The sequence below is a fragment of the Peromyscus maniculatus genome, chromosome 3 (genome assembly GCF_049852395.1).
Source record: "Peromyscus maniculatus bairdii isolate BWxNUB_F1_BW_parent chromosome 3, HU_Pman_BW_mat_3.1, whole genome shotgun sequence".
NCBI lineage: Eukaryota > Metazoa > Chordata > Mammalia > Rodentia > Cricetidae > Peromyscus > Peromyscus maniculatus.
The window spans coordinates 21,193,346-21,205,591 of record NC_134854.1 but is presented as its reverse complement, the minus strand read 5'-3'; the positions used below and the strand labels follow the sequence as shown (position 1 = coordinate 21,205,591).

General features: G+C 40.2%; 1 protein-coding gene across 12 annotated transcripts in view; it reads left to right on the top strand.

Moving 5' to 3' along the window:
- Window positions 1-12,246, top strand: part of Ppp1r9a (protein phosphatase 1 regulatory subunit 9A) — a 268,989-nt gene that overhangs the window by 151,861 nt on the left and 104,882 nt on the right. For all 12 annotated transcript variants that reach the window (XM_042272774.2, XM_042272773.2, XM_042272772.2 and 9 more), the window contains exon 4: window positions 4,070-4,190. In XM_042272774.2, the coding sequence (XP_042128708.1) occupies window positions 4,070-4,190 (121 nt within the window). The remainder of the gene's footprint in view (window positions 1-4,069; window positions 4,191-12,246) is intronic.

Here is a 12,246-nt window from a genome sequence, read left to right as displayed (position 1 = left end):
TGGTGTCTATTATGTAAAACATGAAAACATTTCTTTAGAATGGTGTCTACAGGTAAAACACTGGAATGCTTCAGACCCACATGGCTCCATAGTGCATAAGGAAAACACAAAACCAATGCTGTTTAGACTCTTTTTTTTTTTTTTTTTTTTTTTTGGTTTTTCGAGACAGGGTTTCTCTGTGTAGCTTTGCACCTTTCTTGGGACTCACTTGGTAGTCCAGGCTGGCCTCGAACTCACAGAGATCCGCCTGCCTCTGCCTCCCGAGTGCTGGGATTAAAGGCGTGCGCCACCACCGCCCGGCTAGACTCTTTTTTAATCAGATAAAATGAAGGAAAATTCTGACACATGCCATCAGAAATCCTTAAGAGTTTTTACCCAAAACTAATATACTATTAAAAAACAAAGGCTATAGTACCAATTCCAAATTTCAGAATTGTAAGTGAAATAAAATATCAACCATGGAAATATCTAACGAGAATAATTAAAGAAAATGGATTTTTACATAAGCAGAAAAGGTAGTCCTTTATTAGCAAAATTAACTCCGTATACTTTAGAGGAAAAAGTCTATAGTCACAGAGAAAGATATTTGGTAAGATTTACACTAAAAATTGTGTAAATTGGACATCGCCTATGAAGTTTGCAAAGTGCAGATCACAAAAGCAATGGAGAATTCTATCTTTAAATTCAGGAAGCATGGAAAATGTTTCAACTAAAGCCAGAGGACAAGTGATACTTACAGTGATTGGTCAGTGGAGCAAAACTGAAGGCCCAAGAGAAAATATTAATATGAGAGAGCATGTCATACGGCATAAAGCCTGACATTGCTCAGTGTCCACCTACAATACACAGTTGAGCACCTTCACCCACCACATGTTAGAAACTCCAAACACATTAAAATCAAATGTTAAAAAGTCATGGTATTTGGAGAAAATCTACAACAATACCTATCACCTAGGTTGGTGGGAATAACACAACCAAAATGGGAAAATAGAAGTTAGAAGAGATAATACCAGTTTGATTATGTGCAGCCTGAACCTGATAAAGATAATTATGTCAGAAAAAAATCAATAGAAAAATGAAAAACTGCATTATAACTAACAAAGTTAATATCTGTAATATTCTAAGAATGTTTGTAAATCACCAGAATAAAGAGACAAAATTCAGTAGAAAAGCTGGCATTTTACAGGAAGGGAAATCTAATAACCCACAGTGTATCCAGGCTCAAATCTCACTGGCAATGAAAACAATGTTGGGTCAGGAAAGCGCCCCTTTCCTGAGAGGAAGTGAGCCTGGACCTCCAGGTCAGGTGATGGCATCTTCAGTAATAAGAGGGTCTCACTGTTTTTTCCTGACTGCTTTGTCTACTTAATGCTTTTGTCTGTCCCCAGGAATGTATAGAGGAAGAAAGACCAGTGCCCAGGGTCACCACTGGGTTCTTTTAAACATTTTATATGCATTGTGTGTATTGACCCTTTGCTCTTTGGGGAGAGGGATGGTGCTGAGGTAAACATGTGGAGGTCAGAAGACATCTTGCGGGAGTTCATTCTCCCCGCCCCCCATGTGGGTTCTGGGATTGAATTTAGAATGCAATCTTGGTAGCAAGCACCTTTACCTGTTGAGCAGTCTTGCTGGCCCAGTACTGGCTTCTTGCCAAGAGTTTGTGCTTTCCAAACTCCACATGTTCTTGGCACTCCTTCCTATGAACAGAGAAAGCCGAGGTGCTGCTGGGAGTATCATCTCTGTGGGCCGACTATGCCCTTCCGGCCATGTTCGCCCTTCGGTTGTTGTTTCTTCTTGTAAGAAGTCTGCATTAGGATTCAGGGTGTCTCAAGTTAATGTTACTTTTCCCACACCATGCTCTATAGATCAAAAAAATCTAAATGACTTTCTATTTAGAGCAGTAATAGGAGCTATGGAAAGAAGAAAAAAAAGAGGGGGGTTGTATTAAGAAGGCCTAAGTCCAGGCAGGGAAAATAGGTTTTAAAACCGAAAAATAATTTCCATATGGGATACTTGTGAGGATTCAGTGTCCTGATGCTGCAGAGATCTGAGAGGGAGCTTGGAATGTAATGAACATGGGAAACTGTAGCTCCTTGTTTAGCAGGTGGTGATTGGAATGGAGAAAACCCCTGCACCCACAGTGGAGTAAGCAAAGATTAGGAGAAATGCTAATTCCCCAGAGATTCCCTGTGGGGGCGGGGGAGGCGATGGGGAGGGAAGTGGAGAGAAATCCTGTGGCCTCATCTGTGGAAGTGTCTCTACAACTGTCTCAAGCAAAACCCAGGGTAGGTGTGGAGATCCATCTGGCTGTGAACAGCATGGGAGGGCCCTCATTCATAGGAACAAATTCACCCCAGAAAAATTCTACAAATATCATAGCATGACTCGTTCAACCATCAGTTTACCATGATACACACAAGAGAATTCATGTAGGAGGGAATAAAACCATACAGATGACCAATATGCAACTACCTCCACCCACCAAGCCCTGCTGAAACACATCAAACCTTCACAAGCACAAGAGAACTCTGGGGAGAAACTTTCACAATGTGGTGAGTGTTGGAAAATCTTTAGCAAGAGAATCCTCCTGACCAAGCTCAGGTTATTTACACAAGAGGAATGATTAGAGTAAAATACATATGAGAAATTGCATGTGTGCAGACATCCTAAGGGTAATGGGTTACAGTAGTTTCAGTGATCACTCACACATCAGCGGATATTCATGTTCTCACCCTGGAGAGATTCCTATGCCTGCAATGGAGGAGGACTTCTCTTGGCTGGACTTCATGTCAAAACTCATGCAGGGAAGACACCACGGAATCCAGGAAGGTACAATGTTACTAAAGGCAACTCTAGAAACAAATGTAGGGTAAAGATACAGGATTGTCTAGATGTACTGAGTTACAAATAATGATCACTGAGACAAAACCTTCTCTGAAACACATTGTGAATATAACAATAACAATTGCTGAAAGTTACTTTAAATGTATTCTCTTGAGTTTGTGGGTTAGTTTTCCTTTAATGATCCATAACTGCTGATTAGATAGTATCTGTTTTTTAATACTGCTGGTAAATCATGATTATAAAGACTTTGAGGATACCAGAAAAATAACCTTGAATGTTAACAAAGCCTTTTAATTTTACTGATGGTGAATTACATATGCTCATGGAAAGGACAAATGGAAATGTGAATAAACACATGATTTGTAAGTGAATTTGAAATATAACTTTCAGTATTGCTTACAGGGCCAATAAAATGGAAATAAAGGTGACTTATTGTTAATAAGGAAGTGATTTAATATACTGTGATATATCATCATGAAATATTATGCAGTCATTAGAAATGATTTAGGACTATAAAAGTTTATCCATGAGGTATTATTAATTTTAAATGTGTGTGATGCCATAAGAATTGAAGTCTTATTTGTGTAAAGGAAAGAAAAGCTAAATATACATGAGCATGGGTCTGCCTGTGTGTGTTTGTATATTCATAAAGGTGTGCCCATGCATATACTGCTAATTGTTACTGATGAGTATGGGTCCTCGTATAGAAGCATAGAAGAGTGTTCTCAGTTATACACCCAATCTTTATTTTTCTTTTGTTGTGCTAAAAATCAAACTCAGGCATAAGGCACAGTAGGAGAGTGCTTGGCCACTGAGCTAACTCCAGGCTTCATGCAATCTTCTTAACAGGAGTAGATGATAAAAAGGAAAAGATGGAATTCCAAATAACTATGGGTCACATTTATTTAAAATTAAAATTGTTGTTGAGTATGTTTGTTCATGACTAAAATATTGCATAGGGTAATCGGAGACTCAGTTTTGAGATCCATTGATTCTTCAAGAACCAAATTATTGTCTTCGCTAGGACCACACTGGATTGCCAACAAGAGCAGAAGAATGTCTGAATTCTTGAACCATTTGAGGCTCTTGACCTGTGTAGGCAAACACATCACTTGTCCCATGCACAATGTATAACAAAGCTAGAAGCAGCAAGCAGCCTCACCATCCAGCTAATCCACCCAGAACAGGACAAAGCCTGCTGCTCACTGTCTTCTCTTTCTCCTAGATGAGGATGGGCTTGGCATAAGCATTATTGGAATGGGCGTTGGCGCCGATGCAGGCCTGGAGAAGCTGGGGATATTTGTCAAGACAGTGACAGATGGTGGCGCTGCTCAGCGGGATGGCAGGTGAGCTTGATACTGTTGAATGTGAATTGGATCCCGGGAACTGCCCCGCAAATTTCTGTCAGTGTGATCTTCTTCTTTTGATTAAAAACATTTTTTTCAGTGTTTCTCAGGTGTGGGAGAATGTTAAAGCATGTGAATTACTTTCTTATTGGTAGCAGAATAGCTATGCAATAAATGTGCGTCTGTCTGTCTGCCTTTCTTTCTGTCCACCCATCTACTTACTCAGTGGGAAGTGGGCCATAACATGATGTGTATGGTTTAAGAGTGTATCCTGGGGAAGCTGACATATAACTTTATTTCAGAAATGTTCAAATGAATTTCATAATTCTGATGCTTTGGAAAATGACAGAGGTGGAGGGGAACTTAAGAATCTACTTCTGCCCTGAGAGGAATTATGGAGACTAGTGTTCTTCCATGTCTCCTACAAAGAAACAGGTGCTAGAGCACTACTTGAACACGTAGAAGGAGACCTCTCCATGAGCAGAGGCTGGCAGCCTGTTCCGGGTAATTACAGCTTAATGTTTTAGCTTGCATCAGCTCAAAGGTCATGTATCTTTAATGGAAAGATTCTGCCTGACACCAGGCTTCTGATGGGAAACTGGCAGGGGACAAGAGAAATGAACAAAGACCTCAGATGATGACAGCGGAATTCAAAGAACACTGCACAAATAACATTTTTATGTTAGATTACATACCGCATAACCTTCTTCTCAAGTAGTCAATGAATCATGGTCTCTGTTGAGACTCACAGCAGCATCACTCTGTCTTTCATAATCCTGAAACACCTGTTGGTATATACAGGGTTGTAAAGGGGTAGTACCAAATTGATTTTTATTTATTTATTTACTTTTTGAGACAGGATCTCAAGAAAGATGCTGAGTTAATCATGGAAAATATTGTTGCCAATAGGATGTTATTAAAAGCTGTTCTCTGATTTCCACATGTGTGGACATGAGTACACTTACAAATTAACACAATAAAAAATAAATAAAAATAAACAAAGTTGTAGGTCCTAAGCTGGGCATAGTGGCCCATGCCTTTAATCCCAATACTTGGAGGCAGAGTCAGGCAGATCTCTGAGGCCAGCTTGATCTACACAGTAGGTTCCAAGACAGCCAGGGCTACACAGAGAAATCATGTCTAGAAAAACCAAAAAATAAAAAATAAAATTGAATTAAAGTGGGAAATACTAATACAATTTTGTAATACATTGAAAGGACCCCTTTCATCTAAGTGAATTAAACTTGTAAAAATCTACCTCGTTTGTGAAAGTCATTTCAGGGAGATAGGAAATAATCCTTACAGTTAGTGCCAAGCAAAACAAAAGGATTATGCATCACCTTTTAGGTGACTGGGTCACAAATCCAAACAAAGATGCAAAATGAAAATACAAAGAAAAAGATTTCATTCAGCACTCCTAGATTTGGTTTCAAACACAGGCCATTTTATATTTTCCTCACTTATTTTAAAAATTAAATTTGATTCATCTTATTTATTATCAAATATTTATTTTATTTTGTTGTCCTGTGTTGTTTCACTATTGATATTAGATCTTCTCTTGGGGAACTGGGATATTGCTGATAGATCTGTATCTCCATGCACATTGAAATCCCATGAACATCATTAATGTCGTCTCAGCTGCTGTCCCTGCCTTTCATCCTTGCTTCTTTGTTGGAACACACCTTGAGAAGTAGAGTTGTCCCCAGCCCCCTTCACAGAAGTATCATGCCAACAAATAACTATATGAACACATTAAAGAACCCAAGAGTAGCCCAACTTCTACAGTCTCATTAGCCTTACAGCTAGCGCCTGGTTCTGAGTCAGCACTGAGGCCTCTCGGCAGTTTGAGGAGGCTGAAGAGCATGCTCTGTGCTGTGATCAGTGTCAGTGTTGGAGCGATTTGCAGCCTGGGCTCTTCTTGGCCTCCTCACATTCTTTTCCTGGGCAAGACACACATTTCTACCTAATGTCATGCCTTCTCGTTGACAGACGTCCTTTAACACTTCCTCACCTGGACTCCTGGTGACAAATTCTCTCTAGATGACAGTTTTTCTTTTCTCCTTTATAGTACTTGTTACAGTCTTTTTTGGGGGGTGGGGCACGTGGGTACGTGCAAGCATCATGTTTACACAGACACATTAAAGGAATTAGAGCATGCCATAATACTGGTTTTCTGCTATATATTAGACATGGTAAATTTTCTGTGGACGTGTGGACACTCCAAATGATGTGTATTGCTTCCCTTTTGTCCCTTGCATCTGAGAGAATTTCTTTTGGGCCTTGGGTTATAGACTGTAGACCCTGAGTCCAGGGCCTTCAGCTTCATTATTTTCTCATCCTCCCCATGCTCTTGCTTCAGGAGTCGTTCTTGTAATGCTTTGGCTAAGGGAAGCCCTTCACGCTCCTTCCCTAGTCGCTATAGAAATGGTAGCATCGCTGTCAGTGCATTCAGTGCTCTTTTAGGCTAATGTGATGACTGTAGAGAGAAGAGAGCCAAGTTCGCCCGTGTTGCTAGGCACTGTCAGCGTTCTGCTGCTGGTCCTCCTCTGGGAGTCCTTCAGTTGGTGCAGCTTTGCTTACTTAGTTAAGTAAGGGAAGACCCTAAGTCTTCGTAGTCTGTCTCCCCACAGGCCTGTTCCCAGTCTGGGTAGATTCCTGAAACGAGAGCCAGAACCAAATCTCAGAAAACAGCTCTGCCTTTGTTCTGACCATGGAGTTTAGCAACCCTTGTATGTCAATGCACTTTCCTTTTTCTCTTTTAAGTTGATAACTTTCACCTTTCACTTAAAGGCAGCCCACTATCTTTGGCACAGTTGAATTATCTTCTTACTCTTAGGGACCAACACTACCTTGTACTTTGGGGCCACTGCTAACTAAAGTAAGTTACTTGAACAGAGGTGCTGTGATACTGTGATTGCTCATCTGGTAACTTAATGCTTATGTGACTATCAGGATGATTGCAGACACAGTATGTATATCCCTGGCAAATGGATGGCTCTCATCCTGACAGGACAAAACACGAAGGCAGATTTCATCCTGTTACTTAGACTAAATGCCACGCGGTTTGGAAGTTTGGGATTGTTTACTTCTGGAATTCTCTGCTAAATACTTTCAGACAACAGATGATCATGGGTAATTGAAAGCATGGAAAGTAAGATCATGGGTAAAGGGATACTTCTGCACAGCCTTTTGTTTGTTTTTTTTTTTTGTTTTTGTTTTTGTTTTTTTTTTTTGGTTTTTTCGAGACAGGGTTTCTCTGTGTAGCTTTGCACCTTTCCTGGAACTCACTTGGTAGCCCAGGCTGGCCTCGAACTCACAGAGATCCGCCTGGCTCTGCCTCCCGAGTGCTGGGATTAAAGGCGTGCGCCACCACCGCCCGGCTAACTTTGGGTTTTTATACATTTTATTCATCAAGAGAATATTTGTTGAATGCTTACATTGTGACAGCAGTGATCTGTGCTCCGTGTATTTTAACTTATTTGCTCTTGCTAATAATGTTGGTTTATTATGCATTTTATTGCTTCTGTTGTATATAGAAGGAAGCTAAAGTGTCTTATGTGCACTCAGAAGTAAGTAGCATAGCCTCACTATAAACCTATGGTGTCTAACTCCACAGTCAGTACATAAATAGTACATTACAGTTTAACATGTAGTTCATTTTTACAATGGATTTTAAAGATATCTTTATTGCAATTTGTGTGTGTGTGTGTGTGTGTGTGTGTGTGTGTGTGTGTGTGTGTGTAACTTATAGATGTTTTTGGCATTTTTTTATTTTAACATGGGGGTCATGTCAACATTTTTATATGCAAATTATCAAGAACATCTCTGATTATTTCTTTGAAACTAATTAAATAATGGTAACTTGCATTACTATGTCAATGCATATTACATGCATGTTGAATGCTTTAGAAATATGTTGCTAAAGTGCCCTTCAGAAACAACATTCAATTTGTGCTCCCCAGAGCAGAACTCCCAAATGGCAGCTGTTATACCCCATTCAGATGTACTATTTCGATCCAATAGAATCTTTAATAATTTGAATGCCATGACATTATTGCCCTTCAAGTTTTAATTTTTTCTTGTACCCTTGTCCTTAACAATTTATTATTTTAATTCATGTACATGTATGTATGCCTGTGTACCACATGCATGTAGCTACTTACAGTGGCCAGAAGGCATCAGGTTTCCTGGAACTGGAGTTACAGTCAGTTGTGCTGTGGGTGCTGGGAACTGAGCCCAGGTCATTCTATAAAGCAGTGAGTACCCTTAGCTGCTGAAGCATCTCTTCAGCACCTTCCCTAAGCCCTTTAAAATGTTCACTAATTACATGTATTTCTAATTTTTAAAAATGTTACTGGTATGCGTTTTTCTTTTTTTTGTTGTTGTTGATTTTTTTTTTTTTGGCAAATGTATTATTCATTGGTGTTTCCGTGAGAATCTACAGAAATAAGTGGTCCAAACGAACTGCCTCCACTATTTAACTGACAGAAATTTCTTACCTGTTCCTCCATTTTAGCGAAAACACGATTAAACACAACCAACAGAATTAATACGGAAGTCTAAACTTAAACATGTCAAAGTCTGTATTTACTCCCTACCCTTAGCTTTCTATCAAAATTGTTGCTTTCAAAATGATGGCCTACACTGTGGCTCATGGGCCGTTTTCTTCTTAGTCCTCTAGTTTATTTTTAATCACTGTCTAGGAAAGACTCTCAAACTCATGCTTCAAGCATGGGACAAATGGAACCTATCTGACAATCTGATTTTTATCCCAAATTTAGCATAAAGACTTTGAATTCTATTTCCCCTTTTCTCTCTTTTCCTGTTCATTTGTTTTCTTGAGACAAGGTTGCCCTGTGTAGCCCTGGCTGTCCTGGAACTCACTTTGCAGACCAAACTAGGCTTGAACTAAGAGATCTACCTGCCTCTGTCTCCCGAGTGCTGGAATTAAAGGTGTGTACCATCACATGAGCCCAGCTTCTCTGTTTCCTTTACATTGTTCCAGAAACTGGTATTTTTTGTATTGACTCTATTCTTCATTATTTTCTTGTAAAACTAACTATCTTTTATCCTAGTTTATTTTACCCACATATTCTCATTGTGTTGTGTATTTCGTTCTTTGGAGTGCCACAAGGCTCGGGTTTTGAGTTAGTGGTCTAGACCCTATCTGTAGACCAGGTTTTCCCACATGTTCATTGGTATTTGTTGGGCTCCTTTAAGCGGGGCCCCTCCCCAGTTTATCTCTGCCTTTGCCCCAAGTGCCTTCTTTTACAAGTATTGTGTTGGGTGAGTCTTGGGAACAACAGTGTATCCCCAGTGTCATTTAGATGTGCCTCTTCAAGTTTCCAGTTCAGTCAGAAAATGGCATTATTATCTGTGCTAGCTTTCCTCCTTGACCTCCTTGCATATCTCATTCAGAATAATAATTACCCAAACTACAGAGTATTAAAGTGTGTGTTATGAAAGATAGGATGAGAAGGTTTTGACTTTTTGTTTTTTGTTTCCTACTCTGTGACAGTACACATCTTAGACAAGACCCTCTGGAACTAAGGAATAAGTCTTAAAGTAATTCATGGTCAAAAATCCAAGGTTTTGTACAAAATAGAGTTAAGAAAAATGAACTGAAGTCATTGAACAGAAGCAGCTGAATAAACATTTGTAGAAATAGAACAATAACAATGCTCTGTAGGAGGGTGTCAATTGTGTGCTTTTTACAATAGGAACAGCATTACTGATTTACATTTAATGCTTTATAGGCTTTAAATACTTTCAAAACTTTTTAAAAATGAGATTCCTTTCTCACATCTGCCTGGTGTCAAGAACACATTTCTAATTTGTTTTATGTCATGTTGGCGATAATCAGCGTTTGAAAGGTCCTGTTCCCCAATGCATCCTGCTTTTCCCAGTTAGTTTCTACTTTTCTTCTCTTGTGGACTTGGGGTTGCTTGCCACCAAAGCTTGAAGACTTGAACTTGAGCTCAGCTGTCTCTGCCTGCATTGCGCTATGCTTATTATTTATTTAAGACAGGGCCTTGCTTCATTCTCCAAGCTGGTCTCAAAATCTTGTTCTCAAGCAAACCCTCCTGCCTCAGTCTCCAGAATTGCCATTGTTACTGGACTCTGCCACCACTCCCCAATCTAATTATCTTCTTGTTACACATTGCTTTGTGTCAGTAGTACAAAGGAAATTAATTTGGGAGCAGAGAAATCCCCTGGGAGACTTCTTGTCTGCATTGGAGTATCCCTGCCCAACCCTGGAAGTATTCTCTGAAGAATGAAGGCCTGATCCCTTCTCAGAATCTGAAAGCAAATGTGATCACTTTTTATAAGACTACATAGAAAGCAAGCAGGGGCAGTTTGTTCTCTGAAATAGTATTTGCAGGAATATTCTTTCAGCTAGATTTATTTAAAAAAGAAAACTTCTCAAACATAGTAATTTTGTCATTGGTAAGACATGAGTTTGTTACATAAAAGTTATTCACTGTTAGCCACTCACAGTAGATCAGGAAGGAATGAACAAAATTTGAAATGAAAAGAAATAATGGTTATATTATCATCTTCCAAAATTAAGTACATCTGACAAAATTTTAGGCTCCATATGAGGGAAGCTATAAAATTCTGCTGAAGCTATCAAATATGAATCAATGAATGGAGTTACATTCCTACTTACAGGGAGGAAAAAATACTGTCAGGATGCGAATTCTCCTTAATTTTATCTCTGTATCCAGTGAAGTCTCAGGGAATAATCTCATTAAGTTAATTGATGGATGTTCTAGTTTCCCTCCATTGTTTGGATAAAATACCCTGACAAGAGCAGCTTGAGGAAGCCAGGAGCTTCTTCAGACTCACAGGTCCAGAGGAACAGAGCCCTCCAGCCTGCACAGAGACATGGTCCCAGGCCAGGAAGGCATGGAGGCAGGGAAAGGAAGCTGGCTGACCACATTTCAGCCTCACTCGGGGAGCAGAAAGAGAGAACAGGAAGTGGGGCCAGGATGTGAATCTCAAAGCCCACCTCCAGTGACCACTTCCCCCAGCAAGACTTTCCAAACACGGCCACCAGTTGGGGATCAGGAGTGCAAGCCTGAGACTGTGAGGGGCATTTCACATTCGGACCGCAACAGTGAGTGCTGATGAATGGACGAGGATGCTTTACATGGGAAGAAAGGAAGGAAATTCAAAACGGCACACTCAGGAATGAAGGCTAAGAACAAAGTTTGGAAAGGGACATCATCTGACTTAAAGATTTTCTTTTAAAGCTTTAGGAATCAAGAAAATGGCGGTATTTACAAATAAGTAAGTAGATCAATAGGACAAAATAGAGAACCCAGGAATAGACCTATAGTGAACTGTTTACAGTAAAAAATCCAACTGGATCACATCTTCATAATTTCAGAGACTCTGTAATTTGTATTTATTAATACCATTCTTAGGGAGTTATTTCATTGTCACTTAATGATGGACACTTGTATTCAATCACACAGACAGTGCCGGTTGTGGTGGCAAATAATTTGCTGAAGGAGGCAAAGGCAGGAGGATCATGAGTTCCAGGCCAGCCTGGGTTACACATTTTAAGCCGGACGGTGGTGGTGCATGACTTTAATCCCAGCACTCTGAGGCAGAGGCAGCCAGATCTCTATTAGTTTCAGGCCAGCCTGGTCTAGAGAGTGAGTTCTGGATAGGCTCCAAAGCTACACAGAGAAACCCTGTCTCAAAAAACAGAGAGAGACAGAGACAGAGGAAGAAAGAGAGAAGGGGAGGGGCGAGGGGAAGAGAGAACGGACAGCTTCAGTTTGCACCCTTAGCCACACATGAAGGCCTCAGAGGAACACAACACACATCCAGCAGTATTTCTGTGAAGTCTGATTTCCCTGTAGGAGTCATGAAATGCTTGTGAAAGGATTTGAACTCGTAAATTCAGAAGAGAATTCAAAGGGTAGTGAGGCAGTTCTTCTGCTGTCCCTGAGGGCCATGGAGCCCCTTAACCCCTGCAGAGCTCTCCATGGCAAGAGGGCAAGGGCCCGCTCCCTCTTATTTTCAGTGAGGGTCCCCAGCCAGG